Here is a 24,181-nt window from a genome sequence, read left to right on the forward strand (position 1 = left end):
GTGCCGGCCACGAAATTGTCCGTCGATCGAGATAAAATATTAGAAAGAATTTAAACTCCACTTTGCTATTATTATCGCTGCTTTCCACGTACTTCTTTTGGCTCTTTCCGCATTAATCATTTTTTAATCAATTTTAATTCTGAAAATATTACAAGCCTAATAAAATCTACTTTAGAAAAGTCTCACATGTGATATATTTATAACGATATATCGTTTATTTTTAATTCGTCGACGTATTTGTAAATACTTTTATTTCATTTGCATTAACGAAAGTATCGTATGTTAAGTTCAATTTTTTTTCATTTTTTTTTTTTTAAATTATTATTATTATTATTATTATTATTATTATTATTAATGAAAAGGTATTCTTATGCCGTTTAATATTCGCAACTTTGCAATCTAAAGTATTTACAGTTTTAGTTGAAAGTTTTGTACAGGGTTTTGCTGTTGTCATATCAAGATTGATTACAGAATAAAATGCATAATTAATCAACGTTTACATAATATTAAAAAAAAAAAAAAAAAAAACGATTTCTTATTGTAGTAAATATAGTATAAGTATATAATATATAGTATACTATATATAAATATAGTATATGTAGTATATATAGTAAAGCATAGTAAACTATAAACTAAAATTATCTGTATTAATAAAATGAATTAAAACCTTTCTGTTCTAATAATAGAAATTTCAAGATTTCTGCGTGAATGGACACGTAAGTGTAAAACGATTAATTATTGAATCATACTTTCAAAAAATTGGACGCAAGATTTGATTTTCATGAAAATCATTAATTTGACTATTAAAAATTCTATATAAACTCGAGATGCTATTTAATGTATTCTAAGAAGTTTTAATATTTAATAATAATAATTTGACTTTTAATTTCATCCTCATGATTAGTATAATATAAATTGTAGTGTAATGTTCTAATTATATTCGTTATATCGTTATTCGATTCATAACTAAGCTGCAATCGTTATTTACATTAAAAGAAAGCTATTAACAATTTATAAATTATTTTTTATTATTTTTTACAAGTAATTGATAAGTAAATTTACATGTTTCGAACAAATAGAATTTAATGGAATATATTTTTTAATGCTTATTTTGCTTTAAAAAAAAGTATGTCATAAAAATGTTGTGCACCTGACATTTTATTAATACGACGATTATAACTATTAAGCCAAATAAAAAGTATCTGCTACATCCATACAAAGTGAAATTTTAATATATATTTAATTAGATAATTAATACATTTACACGTGATAAAATGCTACTTAATACGTAACATTATTACGTATGCAGCTTATTGAAACTTATTCTAAGAAAATTAAACATACCAATGGCACTAACAATCTCTAGCCCAATTTTAAAAAGATTTTAAAAAATTATTACAAATGACATTATTGAATGGCTTTCTTTAATAAAAATTATAAGATAAAACTTATATTATTTTATGGTATTGAATTATTATAAATAAATAAAATTTTCCTAGACTTGCTATTGCGAGCCTTATAAATCTATAGAACAATGAAGGAAATAAAAAAAATTGAGTTTTCTAAATGTTATTAATAGATAGACTATTTCATTTCTCTTTAACGCGATTTATGACTTTTTATTTGTAGGCTGCATAAATAAATTATTATCCGCAATAATTTTGTTAATAGAAAATCTATCTATTTTGGCTTAACATTACTTTATAATAGCATTTTTCTTGAATTTTATCACAAAGTTATATTAGCACAAAAAATATGTATTTATAAGCTTATTTTAACTTCGATAACATAAAAGTTCTTAATTAAAATACTTTTAAAATACTTGTGCTTAAAAAAAAATATATATAAGTAATAACAACTGCTAACGACGAATCATAATATTTTTAGTTATCTTAATGCGCTAACATTAATAAAAATTAGTTATGTATGAAAATTTTAGTTTATCTCTATTCAATAATGCGACTATAATTTATAGTCATTAACGCGTTGTCTAACTAGTTTATTTACTACTTATTTTCCGTCAAAGTCCTTAAATATTTATGTTAAATTTATATCTAAAACAGACACACGCGCGCGCGCGCGCACACACACACACATATATAAATATTTCTTTATACTTCATAATCTAAAAAATTTTCTTAATATACCTAAGCATAATTGATTTCTTACCTACACCAAAAGGAGCATAAATAAATAAAACCATTAATAAATAAAGTATTATTCAACATATTTACATTAATAAAATAAAAATAAATTTCAATAATGAAAAAGTTGATGATCATTTTTTCTTGAAATTTACTAACGTGTAACCTAAAACAGTTATGGAAACATTAATTATTTAAGTAATCTCAGATAATCCTAGCGTATGGCAAGAATTTTTCAAATTGATATACTACTGTCACAGTTCTACAATTTTAAATTAAAAAATCATTACAGCAAGTTTTCATAAAAAAATTTTTACAATATGCTTGTATATTTATAAAAAAAAAAAAAAAAAAAAAAAAAAAAAAAAAAATTATACCACTGAAAAAAATAATGTAGGTAATGATATTAAATATAAGTAATTAAATGAAACTCATTTTAATGCAAATTTGGGAAAAATATAATTGGCCATTAAACATAAAAATCTGTTAATAATATCATTTATTATTACAATATTACATCTTAACGTTATTTCGTACAGAGAAATCTTGAACAATCTATATGCCACGAACAATGCTTCGGTTTTTCTTTAATATTTTTCTTTAATAACTATATTTAAAGGTATATTTTCATTAACTATAAGCTACATTGAAAAATAAAATGGCCAATAAAATTATACGAAGAAAATATTATATTACAAAATTTACATGATAAAATAGATTTAGAGATAAAAAAAAAAAACATAATGTCACGGGATGAAATGAAATGTATAATTAATCGCAATAGGTTTTTATTTTATTCTGTAAATAATTCCATGTGCCTTATTGCATGAACTATACGGAGTGGATGGGGCGGGCGGCGGGGTGGCGGAGGGTGGCGCCTAGTACAGGGTTCGCGCATCAGGAACCCGCTGAGGCCCCGTTAAACACAGCGTCTCGCTCCCTTTTCCCGGAGCGCCTGCCGATCCTGAAACATCTTATGATCGATCGATCAAAGCCGGGAACGCGTGGCTGATCCTTGGTGAGAGGCTCGAGACTTGCCAAAATGCAAAGTGCACGGAGAAAAAACCCGGCGGGATGAAAGAAAAAAAAAAATACTCTTAGAGGTAAGTTGCGCGATAAATGGTTTGCTTGGTGACAATCGGGACGACGCTTTTCTTTCTTCACATATTACTCTATTCCAAGCCTACCAAAGTTCACGATATCGATCCTCTTCTACTCACCGACGTTTATAAGTATAATAATAGGAGCCCGACCCCCGCATGCATACGCACATCTTTCCCTTATACACGCGCTTTTCTTACATCTCGCTGATGAAAAGACGTCGGTTATTCATTCGCTTCATATTATTCCGAAGTTTAAAAGGCTTAAAAGATTTGATTTTAAGCCATTTGGAAGATTTATAATGTAAATTCGGTTCTACGCGATAGATATTTAAATAGCAGAGATTTCTAAAGCTAAGACGCTGCTCTTATTTTTCAATCGAATGTCCGTCACTCTGTAAACTGCACTTTTTTCTATAATAATAAATAAGAAATTAAGAAATAATACGTTAATATAACGAATAATGTCTTCTTTTAGGATCTTATCTTATTGTTTTCGTAGTTTTATTTATAAATAATATAAATAAGAGATGCTCCGACCTACGAAATTCCTTATACTGATTATAATTACGTGTATTGTCTTTTTTTTTTTTTTTTTATTGTTTTTTTATATGTATATGCAATATTTTAGTCCTAAAACGTAAGCGGAAATTAATAGGAAATTAAAATGACGTATTTTTAGATTCGTTCTTATTCATAATTTGCATAAATCCATTTGCTTAAATGGATTTCTATTATGAGATGAAATTTTATTTTTTAGGTTCTATTGCAGAAACAAAAAATTAACTATAGTCGAGCTTTAATTATAAGGGTCCGGATCATTATGAAGTTCTGCAAGCTCGAACTCCTAAAGTTGTAAAGTAAAATTGCAATCAATTTCAATTCTACCTTCGTACAATGATTCTATAAGCTTGATCTCAATCTCAATTAAATACAATGCATTATTAATATAAAGCATGTTTAAGACATTTGCTTCGATGTAATTGACTATCTAAAAGTTTATCGAAAATAATACTCTTGATTATTTTTACAAATAAATTCAGCGCAATTTAAAGAAACAATAATAATAATAATAATAATAATAATAATAATAACAAAAATAAAGAAGATTGATCATAACATTTTATAATTCCGTTGTTTTGTATTTAATGTTGGTTCTATCAATTTTTTACAATTAATTTTGCGGAAAGAGAATCATTGATTACATTAATATTTCGAAAGACATATTACTTATTATATCTTATACGAAGGTAAGCAATATCAAAGCTTTATATTTACTCAGCAATTACAACAATTATTTTATTAATATTATTATAATTATGAAGTAATTCATTTTTGCCCCATAATTCAGTATACAATTATATAATGTCCTAAAATCCTTGATTCGAATGAAGTATTTTTAAATCGCTAATAATTTTGACTACGAATTACAATGTCGTTCCGTTGCATTTAGCCGATATGTAATTGATCGTTTGATATTATTATATTTGCCCACTATGATTTATACTAAATTCATTTATCATAGGGTCTTTGCAAATGTATTACGTTATCGCATAAGTGCACGAACTCATTCTTCTGCGCTTTCAATATACAAAACAGATAACATTTTTTTTTTTTATCAAGTACTCAGATGCCACGATTTTACTACCATAAATGTCAATATAAACGTGCATTAATTACGAGATCGGAAGTCACTTTACACGATAACTAATTGTTGTAACATTTAATAGTACCTGCGAATGATTAAAATCAAAAGATTATTATCTTTCCTCCTTATCTTTACCTATCCAGCATTCGACTAATTCTTAAAAATGAAAAAGCTATTTAATACTCTAACGATTAAACTAGAAAATCATTACCATAATATCTCGTACAAATAAAAAATATCATTTTTCTAACTTACGGCTCTATTTTACCATACAATCTTATATTAATAACACATTTTCTTGTGTAATTTAAAAAGATATGTTGTCTGTAAAATAAAATATCTTCGTTTAAAGACCAATGACGCTTAGCTAATATGAAAGTACAAAAGAATAAAGTAGAGCAATATTCCGGTTGAGAACAAAAGATCGAGTTTAAATTAAGCAGTATTTGTAATTACTTATTCTAATACATTTACAAAGGTTAAATAGTAAATATTTTATATTAGAAATTTGAAAATAATATGAAATTTGTTGGAAAGTTATGTAACTTCTTAAAATGAAACATAAAAATCATATATGACATATGCCCGGATAGCTCAGTCGGTAGAGCATCAGACTTTTAATCTGAGGGTCCAGGGTTCGAGTCCCTGTTCGGGCGTTATTTTTTACTTTTTTTTTCTTCTTTTTTTATTTATTTATTTACACAGATGTAATTAAGCATTACAGGCCACATTAAAAAAAAATTTCTTTAATGTATGCTCTTTAATGTACGTATTTCAAAATATTATATTGCACGTACCAGTTGCACATCCTCCACTCGTCTTTTTCTAATCAATTAAAAATAGCTATTTTGTTTATGGGACTCGTAATATTTTTATTTTAGAAAGACGCGTTATAATCGGCCACTTATGCAAGTAGATAATATTGATGTGAGAAGGATATGATGATGTAATTAATAATTCTTATAATAGAAAAATGTTTATTTTATTTTAATATTTTATCTAACCAATATATAAATTTTCAAAAACAAAAAAAAATAAATCAAAAATTTTTTACATTTCTTTTTTAATATTAAACATTTATTTGGTCGAACGCACTTCGAAATAACCATTTGGTTGTCCAAAAATCACCGTTGATACCATGTTGATAAATAAACCTGTTTCAATTAGGCCTGGAATTAATAAAAGTTGCTTGTTCGTTAAAGACCAATCGCGTATGTTATCAGGAAAATGCCAATCCAAAATAAAATTCCCGTTTTCTGTAACCACTGGACCCTAAAATAATTAAGCACTCTTAATCAAATTATCGAACATTTTACTCCACTTTTTAATCGATATTGTACTAATATTCAAAAAAAAAAAAAAAAAAAAAAAAAAAAAAAAAAAAAAAAAAAAATTCCTACTTCGAATAAATAATAATAATGAGTTTATATGGAAATTATATTTAGAATTTATATTCTTAGATTCTCTAGTAAATAATTAATCGTACTAATCTTTTTTTCTTCTTCTTTCAAATAAAAATGTCCCAAATTGAACATATAAAACTAATAATCACTTTAAAGAAAAAAGAAAAAGAAAAAGAAAAAGAAAAAGAAATAGAAAAAGAAATAGACAATTGTGTCTATTTTTGACAATAATGCTTCAACTACATATTATTTAAAAAAAATATATATTTCAATTTTCCATTTGCAACAGTTTAATTAATTTAACAACAACCATATAATGTTTTCATCTTATACAAGTGAAATTAAATATTGTATGAAATATTAGAATATAACAATAAGAATATTTAAACGTGACATGATCATTATATAACATTGATTGTGTAATCAATCCATCGATATATATAATTTTGTATTTTATTACTGTCATTGAGTTGATATACTATTTTAAAATTTTGCAAAAACAACATTTTTAATAAATAAATACATCTTACAACTATTGATACAGCCATTCTTAGCTTAATTTTACCACCAAAATTATCTTCAATTTTCTTCATCACTGGAACATAAGCCATTGGAAGAACTTCTATTGGTACTTTTTTGTATTTTTCCCCAAGTCTAACAGAATCTTTGCTTAAATCAGAAATAAAAAGCTATTTATGATGTTGAAAAAGAATAAATTTTTTTAAATAATCCATTTATTTATAAGCATTGGCATACATTCATTTGTAAAACAAAATAATATTATTGTTAGATTTAAGTTGTCAATTTTTATAATTTTAGCAGTTTATAAGAAAAATTAATATTATATATATTATAAATAATTATAAATATGGCTGGAAATTTGAGAAATCTATATTTTCATTTAGATAAATTAATTATAGTCATTATAGCTTTATAGCTCTGTTTATAGACTGAAAATAAATATTTTTTTTATCTATCTTCTATTATTATATGAATATACTTAAGCATTATTTCACAGATACTACAGATCCTTATCGATGACATTAATAATATTAATTACCGAATATCTGCAACAACAATGAAGTTCTTTGTACAAGAAGCAATAATTTTCTCTTGTAATAAACATCCTCCGCCTCCTTTGATAAGATTAAAATCACTGTCTACTTCATCGGCACCATCAATAACACAATCTAACTAGTAACGTAAGAATATATTTTATGCAATCAATACTATATTAATATTAAAGAATTGCAAATTAAAAATAAATAAAAATTTACATTAGGATGAGTTTCCAAGTCTCCTAGCTTTAAAGAATTCTTGATTATTAGCTGACGAGATTGGAACGACGTAGGGACACAAACTACATTAAGATTTTCTTCTTTAACACGTTGGCCTATATATTGCATAAGACAATAATCAAGATTAAAACAACTATGTAAAGTAAATTTTTTTAATAAAAAGCATAAATGAACTTTGTTAAGATTTTAATTTTTTTTTTGTTTTTTATTTGATATGAGATAAGCAAAAAATGGTTTGGTATTATAGAGAAAAAATTGATGAATAAATATGATTGATAGGCGCGCTGAAATCATTTTCAATTTTAAATATGATATTGACATCGGATTAAGATTAAAATTTATTTAATTGTTATAATATTTACATTATTTTTTGTTGATTATTTTTTATGTAATAATTTTACTTTACTTTTTGCCAATGTTTCAAATATCAATTGCACAAAGAGAAAGAATAATATTAATGCAGGAAATATATAAAAGGATTTATCAAATGCTTAATAATTTATGGATCGTTGTTTTTATAATGTTTCAACGTATTCAATTCAACTTCATATTCAATTTTGTTTTAAAGTACATCCGCACAATTATAACAGGCTAAGCTCATTTTTACACTCTACAGCATCGGCAGCTATTGTAATTAAAATATAAAACTTACAAATATTTATAGAATGCTTATAATAAAAGTTAATTGAATAATAATATCAAATCGACGTTTTATTAATATAGAGCTTACCAAGCCTTTCAACGGCATAAACAATTGTTGAACCACTACCAATGCCAACAATATCGTTATCCTGGGCATAAATAAATTATGATCGACAATAAATTTCAAATAATGTTAATATATCAACTTACATAAAATTAACAATCGACATTTATTACCTTTATGTATGTGTCAATGGCATTATACGCCGCAGTTTGTTTTGCTTGTTCCATTAGCAGTTGTTTCCGATATCTTCGGCTTTTTATGAAAAACTTGTAGAATCCGTAGTTTACGTAAATCTTCCCGATAATAATAATAATTTCTTTTCTATACTCAACATTAACGCGAGAATTTTATGTCCATTGTGAGCTAGAAAAAAAATAACAGAATGAGAAGAAAAGCAGACCGACAAAGAAAGTGCAATTAATGTGCGAAAAACATAAATTCCTTTATCTCCGAACGCTACCTATCAACGCAATACAATACCAATGACTACAATAATAACGCATTGTTGCCAATATTTGCGCACACGTGGGCTACATAAGGTTTAGCATTTGTGTGCGTTTGCTTTTGCGCGGGCGCTTGTGTGTGTGTGTAAACGGCCGGCAGAACGATTGTTCGAATGGGTATTTTTCTTGATGCTCGTTGCTTGAGCGCGAAATGTAAGCTTTGCGGAGTGGACAAAAATTATTGATAATAAAAACGATGCCAAGCTACTGTCGAATATATAGGGGCATAATTATTAATAATACAATTCCAGACCCACGCTATTTTCCTGTAACATGCCGTAAAGTTTGTGCATTACGTTCTTTGAAAGCACCTAATATAATTCTCAGAGTGAGCACGCGACGAATCCATCTTTGAATTTAGCCGCCAAACTTAATTCTAACTGGCAAAAATAACCGGGATTCCTTAGTTCATGGAGAACATTTGAGCGTGAGAAGTGCAGTGTAATTTATAAAAGTTTATTAATAAAATCAACTACATAACTCTATTGGTTTAATAATCTATGCGATGGCCAAACAAATAACAAATATTGCAAAGAATGGCTTTTCATTGTTTAATAAAAATACCTTGAGTTGTGTAAATATTAACGGTTAGTATAATTTATAACCTTGGCGTATCTTGCACGTGATTACACCCATTATTTATGTAATTTAAAAATTTAATAAAAAGAAATGAACACACGATTCAAGAGAAGCCCCTTGTTAATAGCGAACTAAAAAATTTAACGATTTATTTTATACTAACGATACTTAACGATTTTATACTTAACGAGCATTTTCGATATTAACAATAAATTGTAATAATAATTGTTATTACCTGATTTCAGTAACTAGATTATTATATACACCAAACTCGTTAGGACTAGATGGATATTTAAATTCAAGAGATTATGTAAAGCATCAGTTTTTAAGTATGGATACGATGTTCCGTCAAAAAATGAACGACAATATAAGTAATTATGGAGATGAGCGATTAATTTTTACGGAGGACCTAAAGAACATGTTACACTTAGTTGAAAAAAATCCATCTGACTTAGAACTTATGTTAAAAATGATTAAAAAATATAATTCACAAAATAAATTAAGATTTGGTAGTTTTGTATTTGGAACTATTGTCATGAGAGTATACTATTATCTTGACGAAGTCGACTTAGCCCTTAATGCTTTGAGAGATCCGGAACTAAATGGTTTCTTTGATCAAATTACAAGCTATCAATTGATAATGGATTTATTATATAATCATGGTAAATATATAGAGATTAAGGAATTGTATGATGATCTACAACAAAAATGTATTAATGGGCAACCTCACCCTAGAAATCCATTTATTTTGGTAATGGCAGCTTGTTACAAAGAGGTAAATTTTATAATGTAAATTTAAGCAATGCGTGTGTATAAACAAGTTTTTAATCTATCGATATTATTTTGAAAACTGCATCTTATTGTTAAATGAAAAAAAAACTTACAATTATATGCTCTAATATTAAAATAATTATTATAATGCCACGGGTTGAGATAATAGTTTTCATCATTTTTAATTTTTATATTCTTTAAAATTAACTGTGCTACAATTAATATGTAAGATGAAAGTAAGCAAGGAAGTAAGAATAAAAGATAAAAATTATATCGCTATGTTTTGAAAGTATATGATTCGAGAGTTTAATATATAAATTTTAAAATGAGCTTAAAAGCTATTTAGAAAAATCATTTTTTACAAAGTTATTTAGTATAAACTCTAAAATAAGTGTTAGATATTTATCAATGAAAAAATTTTCTCAAATCCCGGTTATTTATTATTAATTTAAAACTAATTGAATTTGTAAATTCTAAGCAAACTAACACTGAAATAATCATTCCTATATACCGATGCATCAAAATTGCTCTTATTGCATCAGAATTGTAGCACAAAATTTGATAAATATAAAGATCGACGGACAAACAACATTAATAAGTATGTTTATGGTATATAATTATAAAATTAAATGTATTATAGAATACACCAGAAAGTTATGACTATGCTTTAAAAGTACTGAAAGATTCGCAACTGAAAGGCAATCGTAATCCACGTAGATCTATTATGTACTTGGCAGCGTTAGCTCTCAAACAAAATGATCCACAAACCGCATTGGAAATAACATCATTAGCAAGAAATCCAAATTATATTGCCATCAGATGTCTTAAAATTGAAAGTTATGTGAAATTAAAACGTCCCGAAGAAATTATGATTTATTTACGCAATTCTTTACAAGTAGATTCATCGGCAACTAAACTATCATATTTCTCAGATACGGTATACATTAAGAAATATTTTACTCTTAATTATTATGTCATTTTATTTATAAATAACTATTGTGTCTATGATTAAAAATTTTAGATTGAGAAAATTGACAATTTTATAAACGAGGAAAACCTTGAGAGCAATCATGACCTCGTACAACTACTAAAACAAATAAAACAGCAAGATTTTATTCAAACTGGAGTAAGTATTTGCTACATAATTATACTTTCATTTCTATTACAAATGAACAAATTTTTATAATTATTGTTAAATATATTTTTAGACATTGAGCAATCATCTTGATTCAGAGATTCAAGTACTGAAACACGATAGAAATCAAACGTTCGATAAAGAATTTAACCACAATAGAAAACGCAAAGTAACATTTCCAGAAATGAGAGGCGTAGTATAGACGTTAAATTTAATACAATTTAATAGTTTATTATAATTGTCTTCGAATAAATAATTAAAAATGATCCTTTCGACTAGGATAACAAAAGATCCTTTTAATATGACATTAAATTTATATTTCAATTAAATAATATATAATTTTAATTTTTATCTATTATTCAATGTTTGAACAGTTATCGATTCATAATTGGAACATTATTAACGCTCATAGTAAAACAGTTGCAATACGTAGTTTACAATTATAAATGTTCAAATTATTGGAAAATAAAATAAAATTATGAAATATATATTTCTTGAAAATTGAAATTAAATTTAATAACTATGAAAAATAATTTTTTTTATTTTAATTAAATAAATGTAATTTGTACTAAAAATATTAAATATTTAATTTTATTTTACAATTTCTATAAATAAAGTAGATCTGTCTTATTTAACTATAAGCAATATCATTCGCTTGTTTTTCATTCTTTAATAGCCATTGTTCCATACTTCTGGTGCACTTCAGTTTATTACGAACTCTTGATGCCAAAACCATTAACCAATGAGCATTAAATTGTGATGTTTTACTCCATCTAGAAAAATTAATCGTTCCATTTTTTTAATAAGTATTTTTAAAATATTAAGAAATTTTCAATTACCTTGGTAAAAGAGCACTAATTAAATTTGACCAACTGTTGATATTATCTGGGAAAGAATGCACTGTATTTAATACAGATTGTAGACCGATTTTTGAGTTTGACGTAATGAGTTTACTCAAAGATGACATGCATGTAATTTTTGCAATATGTTGGTTCGACGAATTTCGCCCTAAGAAAAGTGCTTTACTAACACACTTATTGAATGAATCATCGCTTATTATTAATAATATCCTGGCAAGATTAGTCCAAAGTTCTGATGAATCTATAACGGAAACGTATTATCAATTTTTTTATAATAAAATTTATAATACATGTACTTACATACATTTAATTCTATAAAATATTCTAAAAAATTACTAGATATTTAACATTAAAGATTTATCTATTTTGCATTAAGTTTATTGTCATATAAATTATGTCATACAGTCAGATTTAAATGAAAAATACTAGTTCAGCTAGAAATAAAAAAATTTTGTATTTAAACTTCTTGTCCAAGTGTCTTTATGCAAAACCTTTTCAGTACCTTATATATATATATATATATATATATATATATTATTAATGTACATTAACTGGAAATTTCATCTTGTAACCGCATCTCAAATAGCCAAGCCAAAGACGATGAGAGAAAAATAAAATTCCAAATGAATATCAAAGTTAAGTAATAAACTATGCATTTAATAAATAGGAGGAAAAGTGCAAAGTAATTAAGAGATTGTGCATACGGTAATGAGCAATGCACGACTGAACGGTTTCTCAACAAAAAACCAACTTCCAAAAATATAATCATGAAATGAAAATTTCCAGAGCTCCAATATGTTTTCATATGCTAAATTAAGTTATTGTTACGAAATTTTTATACTTTTGCTTACCTGGGTAGCGATGAATGTACTTGCAAAATACTCTAGAGGCGCCTTCCATGTCGTTATGTATTAAATATGAGTAGGCCATTACCTTGGCTATGTGATTTCTATATTCTGGATTATTATCGTGAGCCTTTAAATCTTTTAACGTTAGATGTGTCAACATTTTGTCCCCATCGAGCATTCCTAAAGCTGCAAGAGCTAATAGACCCGATACAATTGGAGGCTCAATTCCAACAGATTGATAAAGCAATGTTTTGGCATCGTTACTTTCTTGAAACATATAAGCCATTGCTGCCATCGCACACAATACGTAAGCTTTGTTCGATTCTGAATCATCCATCCAATCAAGAGCAGCTTCGTATGCTTCATACGACTCTTTAAAATGCTCCGCTGAAATGCATTTTTAAACAATGTTACTTACAATCATATTAAATTTAACTTTTTTGAAGTGTCATTATCTCTGAACAATTGAATAGCCAAAGCGTTATTACTAAAGTAATTAATATGAAGTAAGAAAATTTAACATAAATTAATTGATATATTTTATATATTTGAAACCAATTAGGGCATCGGAAGCTGCGATTTGTTTGTTTTTTCCAAGAGGGGCAATTATTAAAAATAATTCAATTTCTATTATTTGATTCTTAGTCTATATTATCAACTAATTATTTATGTTAATTTACTTAAATTTTTAAGGTAATGTGGACGACGGAAATTTTGTTAGAAATTAAATTACTTCTACGTGTTAAATTTGATAATTACACAATACTGACTTGAACACCTAATCATTTCTATTATCGTTAAAATGTGTTGTTAATTTAAATTTAAAAAAAAAATAACAAATCTTCTCACCTTTGAATAATGACAGAGCCAATTGACAATGTGATACAAAACTAGCCTCCTTTACCGACATACAAATCTTTATGGCTTCGTCGTAGAATTTCTGATTCACCATCACACGTGCTAAATTTATATTCAACATATCTTTCTGCTTAGCGTCTACCACAAATTTTAACCCATTGACAAACTGCTTAGCCGACGATTTATAAAGTTTTTGTCGCTCCAATAATAGTCCGTAGGCATTTGATGCATATGGATGACATGGGAAATGAACTATAGAGGGGGTAGAAATTGTTTCATAATTTTTATAATTAAAAAAATAATGAGAAATGTGGCAAAATTACGTTACTACTTTTTGTGCGTGCGTGCGTGTGCGCGCGCGTGTGTGTGTGTATGTGTGTTTTGTATTTTAACGCATATAATTGCATAATTATATTATTACCCGTGTACCACTGCATTCCATCGGATGCTGCTGTTACGGCATGCATCTTTTCAATGACGTATGTGTAAAGAGAGTCTTTCTTTATATCGGGATCTATTAATGTTTTAAAAACCCAATGAGCATAACCGGTCACCGCTTCGTGATGATAGCCAAGCTGCGTGGCATGCTGGAACAAATCCAGCGCATCTTTTTGTGATAAATTTTCAGCGATAAACGCTTGGCCGATCCAACAATTAATGTATGCTGGATCTATCCTCTGAGCCCATGAAAAAGCTTCGTTTGCCCGATACGGATCACCTGAAAATTAACAATTGTACCGATCCTTTTCGAGCAGAGTTCAATAAAAAATAAGAAATTTTAATAATCTCTTACCTAAAAGTAAATATAAACATCCAAGATTTGTCCATGAAACGGAATTTGACTCTATTTCAATAGCCATGACAAAGCTATGTTGAGCTAGAGCATAATTTTTTATTTCATTTGCCATACAGATTACACCTAATACGTTCCAATGGAACCAATAAGAAGGATTTATTTGCACTGCCTCTTTGGCTGCTGCTAGACATTTCAGAACTATGTCGTTTCGATCGACAGAAGGATCTAAATGTAATTGAGTCAGGTAACAATGAGCCAAATCGTGCCACAAAAGTGATGAGTTCTCCGACAGATTCAATCCTCTACAATAGCACCTTGAATAATAAAAAATAATTTGATAAATAGTCTTGATCTGTTCGTTAGATAAAAAATTACTTGTTTATGCATAAAAAGTTTCGTCCCAACATAAATGCTGTATATAATTAATAACTGTCTGTAACGTATTTATGTTATAAAAAAAAATATATAAAATATAAGTATTTATCAACTATTAACAAAAATATTTTTTTTCCATTTTAATAATAATTATGTACAAGTATAATATATTTATATACAGTAATTATCCTGTTAAAACAAACATAAATAAGGGATTGCTAAAAGATCGCTAGATTTTTCTCTAATAATTCATACTACTCGTAAGATTATGATTAAGATTATGATGATGATGATGATGATGATGACGATGATGATGATGATAGAATAGTAAAATATTTTTAAGTCATTTTAGAATGTAAAGTTGCTTATAATATAATTGTTTTTTTTTCTTTTTTTTTTTTTTCTTTTTCTTTTTTAACATAATTTTGACAATATTACTTTTACCCACACAATGATCTGTTTCAAACATTTGATTTGTTACCTTGTTGCTAATGAAAATAGTTCTTTTCGTTCGATTAGTACGGTTTTTTCTTGAGTATCAGATTGAATTAATTCCGAGATCACATTTAGGAAACAATACTTTTCTGGCAAAGTCGTTATATAACAACAAATATCACCTAATAATTTCCAATTGCACAAAAAGTCGCTCCGCTGCATGATACACTTTGTTATACTATCCACAGCTTCTTGAAAATCATCTCTTGCTCGAGCTAAACGTTGAGCTAAGGCGTGCTCTTTACCAATTTTAAAATAACATTCAGCTAAACCTTTCAAGGCTGCAACATTATGTTCGTGGTGTTCCAGAATGTTCAAAAAGGCACTTTTTGCCAAATCATATTGGCCTATTAACTATTAATTCAGAGTTACGGAACAATCACATTAATATTTTCGTTAATGCAAGAATATGGTAAAATAAAACTAACCAGTTTGATATTAGAGAGTTGAATCATAGAATAGACGGAGTCCAAATTCAATTCTGAAGCTCGCTCGTATGATTTCAAAGCAGATAAATAAGCTCCCCTAGCTAAATATGCATCGGCTAAGCACTCCCAGCAATTGCTAGAATTTAAAGGCTTAAAATCAATTAATGCAAATGCTTTATTATTATAAGAAAAAGCGGGAAGTAGAGTATGTGTCAAATAACCTGTCTGTTGGATCTATCTTTACGGCATTACGAAGAATTGAAACTGCTTTTATAGCATCTTGCTGATCGAGATATTGTAATCCGAGCTGCAGTAATGCCCATTTTGGACCCTTACCTTGGTTGGTCAATTGGGTCAGAAATTGTATATTTTCTTCCTAATATAGGTAAATAAAATTTATTCCAACTAATGATATGTAGCATAGACATTAATATTAAATATTTGTTTTGTATTGTTAAAATTGCCACAATTGCCGAAATTCTCAAATGATAAAGTCAAATTTATTAAAAATAATAATAATAATTAATGGAGATACTAACGGTCTTTCCTAAAAGTTTGTGCACTAAACTTAATCCAATACCAACTTCCTCCGAGTTAGGATTAATTTGTAAAGCTTTTTGGAAGCATTTGCGAGAACGTTCGTAGTCTTTTGTATGTTTTTGATGATATTGTCCTAAATAAACTAAACACTCCCAATTATTACTATCAGCACGTATACCCTTTAAGAAAGCCATCAAACTATGCCCATAATCAGCCATTTCCCAATGAATTTTTCCCAATGTTAGCCATACTTCGGATGTTTCCAAAATAGATCCTAGCACATCCGCAGCTTCTTCTAAATGTCTCTGTTGTAATAAATCAATGGCATGAAGCAATATTGCTTCAACTTTTGTGTCTGGATTATCTTTTAGTTTATTTATTAAATCTTTTGCACGTGGATCTCTTAACAAAACATACAAGTGTGCACGTAGAATCGAACTTTTTACCGAACCATCGGATAACTAGTGAAATAATAAAATGTGGATTAAAATTTAGCAACAATTGCTATTCATTATAAATGAAAATAAATACTACTTATTGTAAACTTAAGAAAATAATGAAAGCGCATAATTTAACATAATTTGAGTGGCACTGAAATACTCATACGTAATACTCATACTTAATGCGTAAAATAAAAGGCAAAGCATAGTAACAATGTGGATACAACTATTTGTGATTACTAGTTAAATTAATTTATTAAATGAGTCTGTTTTTTTTATAAAAGAAAGAATTGATTTTGTATAAAGTCCTAAGATCAACTACAATTATAATTAGAATGGCATGTAATTATGAATTAATTAAAATTTAGCATATAAGCTTTTCATTATTTATAAATTTTTTTTTTTATCATAGAGTGATAAATCTTACTTCGTCAAATTTAGCTTCAGCCTTCTTCCATTTAGTTCTGTTAGAATTTTTAATAAGAGATTCCAGAAGCAATAAATTAATAGTATTATTCAAATCACAAGAGCTTCCTTCTGGTATGAGTTTCTGCGCATGTAACGCAGCAATTTCAGCGTCTTCCCAACAATACAGCATAATATCAATTTTGCTCAGTAAGAGCCAGGCATGAAACCATTTTGATTTAACATTAACTAAATGACTAAGAATATTTCTCGCATCAATAAGATTTTTAATTTCATAGAAATATACTGCTTTTGCAAAATATCCAAGTAGAGATTCAGGATCGTGATCTAATAATGTTTCATAGTATACAGTGATATCGATATCTTTGTAAGTATAATAAGTTATACTATACTCCGAATACACCCTACAAATCCATTCTGAAAAAAATATTTATAAATATTTAATGGTTTCGTTGCATTTATAATTCAATATAAAGTTACCTAATGGATAAATATCTTGATTAAAAATCTTGTGCATTTTAATAGCCTCGGTCAAAAGTTTAATATACTGTTCGGATTTATAAAGTAACTTTAAATATTTCTTATAATAATCATGCCTATTTATAGAATCCTCCGCTTCGACAATAGAAACCAAAATTTGTTCTAATATTTCATCGAAACTGCGAGGAAGCTTTGGATACTGTGTTAAAATAGATGCTAATATTTCATTTATCTCTTTAATTACATTTTCGTCCAAGTTCTCGTTATCCCTTAATTTACAAATGATATCTACACTTTCCATTAGAGCGTTCTCATCTTTCAATTTTAATAGATTAATCGAAAGAGCTTTTAAATAATGCATTAACTTTGTTGGATCACTGATAAAAGAATACATATATTTTTAATGAAATTAGAATTTTCAATGAAAATCGAAGGTAAGATTAATAATACACATACCAATATAAAGTTAGGAGCTTATTGTAAATAAGAATTAATTCATTCCATGTTTCAGCTATATCCGATTGTCCTTCGTAGAATTTTAATAATCCATACCAAGCCGTCGGATTATCGGGCTGAATTTCAATAGCTTTCTTTAAAGGTATCAACAATTGATTCTTTAAATCTTCTACTTCTTGCATAGCAGCTGCCATAAAAATTAAAGCATTGTAATTGCTTTTTTCTTCCTTCAAAATTTTTTTGCATATTTTAATTACAATTAAGTATTCCTTCTGTTTCAAAAGGTCTCGAGCTTCCTTCAATAACACTTTATTGTCCTTCGCCATGACAGTATCTAAAATTGGTAATAATAAAATATCTGCCGAATTTTTAATTTAAAAGATTTTCGTTACCCTGTAGTGCATTTATGAATTACAAATTCTTAAGTACTATAAATATAAGTAAACATGTAATATTAAAAATTTATATTTTCCTTATCACAGCTTTATTATCAATCATTTAATCACTAACGATAAATTATTCTCTTATAACATAATATAAGATTTATATATAATTATTTACTTTTATTTCAACATTAACCTTAAAGTTACTAATTCCTTCAACGCTATATTTCTATGGCTTAGTGACATCACTATGACCATCCCCAGTCTTTGCAAATACGGAAATTAAATGAGGCAACAGTTTTTTGGGTCATGCGCAATCGCGGGGCCCAATTACACTGGTTCCCGCAAATGCCGGCAATTTCAATTTCCATTTTGAATTCCAATTCCAATCCCAAGTTCACTGGGGCGGGGGGTGGGGGTGGGGGTGGGGGTAAATGACGTTTAGCCAACAAATTGCTGAGAAATTTACTCGCTGCTTTATTCCCTAGGAATTTTCACGAGCTTTTCCATTGCCGATCGGTATAAAATGCGTAAAAAAAAAAAAAAACAAACAAACAAAAAATAAATAAATAAATAAAAAATATAAAAAAAAAAACCACGCACACTTTCCCCCTTCCACGGGAATTCGTCGCGCTATTATTATTATTAGGCTCTTACCTATTTAAGCAGGAGCAGCACGTGGAACTAGGAGCACCGACGCTATACACGTACATTACGGCCTCACCTGTACAATTATGATTTCGTACTGAGCACATTATTGAAAGACTATAAACTGTATGAAATTCAATTGTGTATACATCAATAAATGCACCATTTACTTTCCTTGTAAGCACAATAATTTTACGAGAAAAGCTCAAGATTTCATCGTACTCGTATAGAAAGTAGTGACCCATAGTAGGTGGGACTGGTGAGAGTAATTCACTCAATAATGGCTATTGTTAAATTAATGTACGACAGTTTAATAATCCAGGGAGCACATTATGCCAAAACATTTGCTTGGAACTTCTGTGCAATATTGCCCCAAATATAATACTTAAACGCACATTCTGAATAATTTTATAAAGATACGAAGACGAAATATCATTTTTTTAACTTATCATTGAGATTGTTTTATAAATTTTGTAAATGTCTTATCAATTTCTAGGACTCGCATTGGAACGACGCTTAAACCTATTCGCTTAATATTAAATATTTTAGTCGTTATAATGTACAAATTTTATTATCCATCTACTACGTAGATTTAAAAAAAAAAATAAATAAAAATAGCCTATTAACAGCATATTAATTACTGTTATTATATTAATAATTTTTACTTTTATCAGTAATATATACCACAGAATAATATAGAGAAAAAAAAAATGTTCCACCCGAAATCTAAGTGAATTTATCTCTATTCCAGAAGAATCGTCATATTTAATTAAAAGGCATTTTTTTTTTCCCCGCCCGAATTATTATTATCAATAAGAATAATGATAAGAAATAAATATATAAATATGAAATAATTTTTTAAAAAATATTACAATGTAAAATATTATAAATTAGCTTTGAACCAATATAAAATTAAATTTTTAAAAATTAAAAATTAAGTTCAAACATAAATAAAAGTTTAGCATAGAATATTTGCAATCTACAATTCAACATTTATATTCAATATTCTGAAGGACAAATTAAATAATATTTTATCTTTTACAATTAAACGTTGAATTGCAAAACTATATTTAATGGCTAATCGACGAATAATTATAAACTATATATTATATACATTATAATGATAAATATATGGGTGTGTGTATTTATACAATCAAATTACCTTTTATATACAAATCATTATGAACTAAATCATATTTGAATCCTAAAATAATGTATAATAATTGCCGTTCTCCATATACTTATACCATTAACGAAATATTTTTCCTATTATAACTATGTACTACTCATTATGAATTATATGATAGTGTTTACATGGAATTTTCATAATTTGTATATAATGAAAAGTGTGTACAATACGACTGAGGTATTTTCAAGAAATAAATCAACAAAATAAAAACAAGATAAGATTAGATAAAGAAAATAAGTTAGATAATATTTTTCATTTTTAACGTAAACATTTGAATTGCAGAAATTTAATTAATAACATATTAATAAAATTGATACAAGCATTATTTAAGTACTTACATGTCATTATGTTTTTAAAGCAAAACTTTTTATTATTCGTCAAATCGATAATAACGAAGTATGATAATGTGAATGAACAGAAATTATTAATTTATTTAAATGAAAGTAAAAAAATGAAATATAGTTGAAAAACATAGAATACGACGAATACATTGAGTATTTTGTTAAAATACTTTAACCGATTGTTAATAGAAATAATGAAAGTAATACTTGCAAATATCAATTTATCCAAATATTATTCATTTTCTAAAATTGTGCTATTGACTTTTTTTTTTTCTTTTCTTTTTGCTTTGTTTGTTGTTTTTATTGTCGTATTCATCGTCTATAGTGCTGGCGATTTTAATGATCTACGATATTATATCATTACTCTCCATTATTAATGACATCTGCGTCTTACAACTTTGAACGACCGATTATTAATCTGTAAACGAATGGAATGTTTGTCGAACAAAGATAAAAGTAGTCGATGAAAACTGTATTAACGCGCCATTGAATCATCCATTAATTGAAGGTATTTTGCTTTGGACGTGAAGCTTTCTTTCACGCAATAAACAAAACAAAACAAAAAAAAAAAAAAAAAAAAAACACCCTCTTTTTGTACCAAATTTCGAACGTGCTTCTTTCATCCAATGATAAACATTATTGCGCTGCTCGATGATCAATGATTATAAAAAAAAAAAAAACCTACTAAGGACAGCGCCGAGACGACGTAGCGAGTCTATACCGTGTGTGTGCGTGCCACGAGCCTGCAATGATAAAATCAATAATAGCCCGAGGAAATAGTGCGATAGCAGGCAGATGTCAATAGAAAATGCATGATCGACTGAAAGCGATGGCGAGCCGATGATGGGGAGCGTCATCGTTCCGTCTCCTTATCAACGGCCTCCACGAACCAATGAAGAGCCATTCAGGAGTCACAATAACCTAAAATTGTACGCTATTATGCCAGATGCTTGCCAAATCTACAAAGCAAAGAGCAACAAAAGAACGCGCAGCCTCGGTCTGCACTGCCCCATCCTCATTTCAATCCAAAGGTCCTCCCAAGGTGTTGGAGTATTCGCGCACTTATGGCCTTTCCGGCGAAAAGCGCGCGCGACGACGTAAACAAGTCGTAAAATCCGCTCCGTGGGGTCCTAATGCGCCATCCTACCAAGGAGCGGACGCGCGTCCAAGTCAGGCTGGGTTAACAGGGGCGGTCTCGTGCGGGAAAATCTCCCTTACCTGCCGTGTCAAATGACGCGACCCGGGGTTACGAGTTGGACCCGGAGGTGGCAAGGCGGCGTATATTTGCGCGTGCGCGTACCGCCCCGACAATTTACGGCCGGGCACGGCGCGACGCTTTTCGTGGATAAGCCCCACGAACACAACAAGGTGATTCATCATCAAGGCGCACCTGCGCCCCCGGGTGATTCGCACTTGTGCCCTCGTATGGCCACGGCAGGTCGTGTTCGTCGGCCTTCGTTGCTCGACAGGCCTACTAATACAACAATCAGGCCTGCGTTATCGTTATCAACCGGTGCGCGCACCGCCACCCTCCACCTCCCGCCATTCACCCCATTCAACCCCCCCCCCCCCAACTCCCGCCAATGAACGCTCTCACCGAGCGTTACGTTAAATATTAATTGCAGCTAAGCGTTCCGTTTGAGCGCTTATTATTGTTATTATTGTCTTATGCACCCGAAGGCCAAGGAGAACGCATAGTTTGGGCCGCCCAGCCTATTTCACGAAGGCGTACGTTCGCCCGCAAAAAACTAATCCATTACCGGCCCATCGGTTTACGGGTCTAACTTTCTGCCACTAAATGTTTATTTCTTCCTGCCGTCTATCTAAATCGTCTATCGCTAATTTTAATTGGACCGCTTGAATAATATCTGCTCCTCTATTTGCTAAGTACAGACGTATTTGTTGTTTTGCTTTTTTTTTTTTTTTGGAATTTTGTCACTTGATTTGAGCAATTGGATTGGTGAAAAAGCTTAGATGTATTATTGCAAATAACCGATGAAATATAAAAATCCAATATTTAAACGAATTTTTCATTATGAAAAAATTTCTTTTTAATTGCACTTTACTGATTATTCAACGCATCCAGTGTCATTAAATAATTATATTTAACACGCTTACAATTTTTCAATTGTATTATAATAAATACTTTATTTTTCAATAAAATGCATTTATTTACTTATTTAAAAAGAGGTAATAGATTCCATTATTAAAAATAAAATTCTTCTTTCATCTGTTTATTGCATTTAATACAGCATGCGATAGAAATAATTTCGTTGTTAAATTAATTGCTGTTAAATGTTTATTAAAGTGGATATTTTGCAGCATGAACATTTGTGTATGACTATGTATTTATTAATAATTAAATTTTCCAGAAATACATTTATGTGATTGATGAAATTTATTTAATTGCATATTACATGCGAACATAAATCGATAATTGTCAAATGAATAATTATAGAAACGAAAAATTTGCTCCCATAAATTTTCAAAATTTTTTAATTTAATATATTACCAATATAATAAGTATAATTTACTTCTACCTAAGAATTTAAATTGATTTGCTTTCAATCGATGGAATTAATAATATTTTAGTCATATGTTAAAATATTAGGAAAAAAAAAATAATTGAGAAGATATTATTGAGCATCGCGTGACTCTTATAAAGAGTCAATGAGAAGTTTGTACTTCCACTAATAAACGAAGCATTGAGTTAAAAAGCATATTTTAACGATAATGATTGTTTACCATTCTGTCTAGTATAAAAGCACAAATTAAAAATACGATCACGTAAGGCAGAATAATAAATCCTACCAATTTTATTGTCCAATATGTCAATAACGTCTTTTGCAATACAATCATCGTTATTCAAGTAAAAATCAAATTATCGTTTAACATTTGCATTTATTACACAATGACATTGTATTTGTTTGGGAAATGAAGAAGCAACGAGTGGATTATTTGAAAATTTAAAGAAAAAAAAAAAACTAAAAAAAAAAAAAAAAAAAAAAAAATAAAATGACATAAAATTCATATTGATCTAATTTTATTGGTAATAGGTGAAAGATAATCCGACCAATTTTCTTTTTTTTTTTTTTTTTTTCTTTATTTTTTTTGGCAAAAAATAAAAGGCAAAATATTATTGGCTCGGCTGCTTGGATTCGAAGAAACTGTTTGTTTACAAGTTTTGCGTGCGTTTTCTGACAATGCGGAAACTAATTCGGAAAAACGTATAGCATGATGGGATTTTGGGGAAATCGGTGAGTAATGTGGTATTATAAAGTAGAGGGTTCGTGTGAGTTGTTGACGCCTGTTGTTGTAACATTGTATCGTA

General features: G+C 28.5%; 3 protein-coding genes and 1 non-coding gene across 4 annotated transcripts; 2 read left to right on the plus strand and 2 right to left on the minus strand.

Annotated features, from left to right (window-relative positions):
- Positions 1-5,475: 5,475 nt before the first annotated feature.
- On the plus strand, positions 5,476-5,548 carry TRNAK-UUU (transfer RNA lysine (anticodon UUU)). Its single transcript has one exon. It is a non-coding gene; the product is annotated as a tRNA-Lys (tRNA).
- Positions 5,549-5,948: 400 nt separating this feature from the next.
- On the minus strand, positions 5,949-8,604 carry Rpi (Ribose-5-phosphate isomerase). The gene is made up of 6 exons (XM_011497367.1): positions 8,473-8,604; positions 8,324-8,384; positions 7,573-7,688; positions 7,356-7,489; positions 6,826-6,964; positions 5,949-6,164 (listed from the first exon to the last, which is right to left on the minus strand). Exons 1-6 carry the CDS (start codon positions 8,524-8,526, stop codon positions 5,970-5,972), a joined length of 699 nt encoding a protein of 232 aa, XP_011495669.1. The 5' UTR covers positions 8,527-8,604; the 3' UTR covers positions 5,949-5,969.
- Positions 8,605-9,168: 564 nt separating this feature from the next.
- LOC105360751 (pentatricopeptide repeat-containing protein 2, mitochondrial) lies at positions 9,169-11,489 on the plus strand. Its single transcript, XM_011497749.1, has 5 exons — positions 9,169-9,389; positions 9,627-10,156; positions 10,793-11,095; positions 11,180-11,278; positions 11,361-11,489. The coding sequence occupies exons 1-5, from the start codon at positions 9,308-9,310 to the stop codon at positions 11,487-11,489; spliced, it is 1,143 nt and encodes a 380-aa protein (XP_011496051.1). The 5' UTR covers positions 9,169-9,307.
- A 372-nt stretch (positions 11,490-11,861) lies between these two features.
- On the minus strand, positions 11,862-18,617 carry LOC105360467 (tetratricopeptide repeat protein 37). Its single transcript, XM_011497368.1, has 13 exons — positions 18,290-18,617; positions 17,834-18,210; positions 17,355-17,770; positions 16,487-16,948; positions 16,169-16,323; positions 15,948-16,083; positions 15,506-15,873; positions 14,647-14,963; positions 14,275-14,571; positions 13,845-14,105; positions 12,999-13,382; positions 12,127-12,388; positions 11,862-12,060 (listed from the first exon to the last, which is right to left on the minus strand). The coding sequence occupies exons 1-13, from the start codon at positions 18,613-18,615 to the stop codon at positions 11,919-11,921; spliced, it is 3,903 nt and encodes a 1,300-aa protein (XP_011495670.1). The 5' UTR covers positions 18,616-18,617; the 3' UTR covers positions 11,862-11,918.
- Between the last annotated feature and the right edge of the window lie 5,564 nt (positions 18,618-24,181).

Source organism: Ceratosolen solmsi, unplaced genomic scaffold, assembly GCF_000503995.2.
Source record: "Ceratosolen solmsi marchali unplaced genomic scaffold, CerSol_1.0 scaffold47, whole genome shotgun sequence".
Classification (NCBI taxonomy): domain Eukaryota; kingdom Metazoa; phylum Arthropoda; class Insecta; order Hymenoptera; family Agaonidae; genus Ceratosolen; species Ceratosolen solmsi.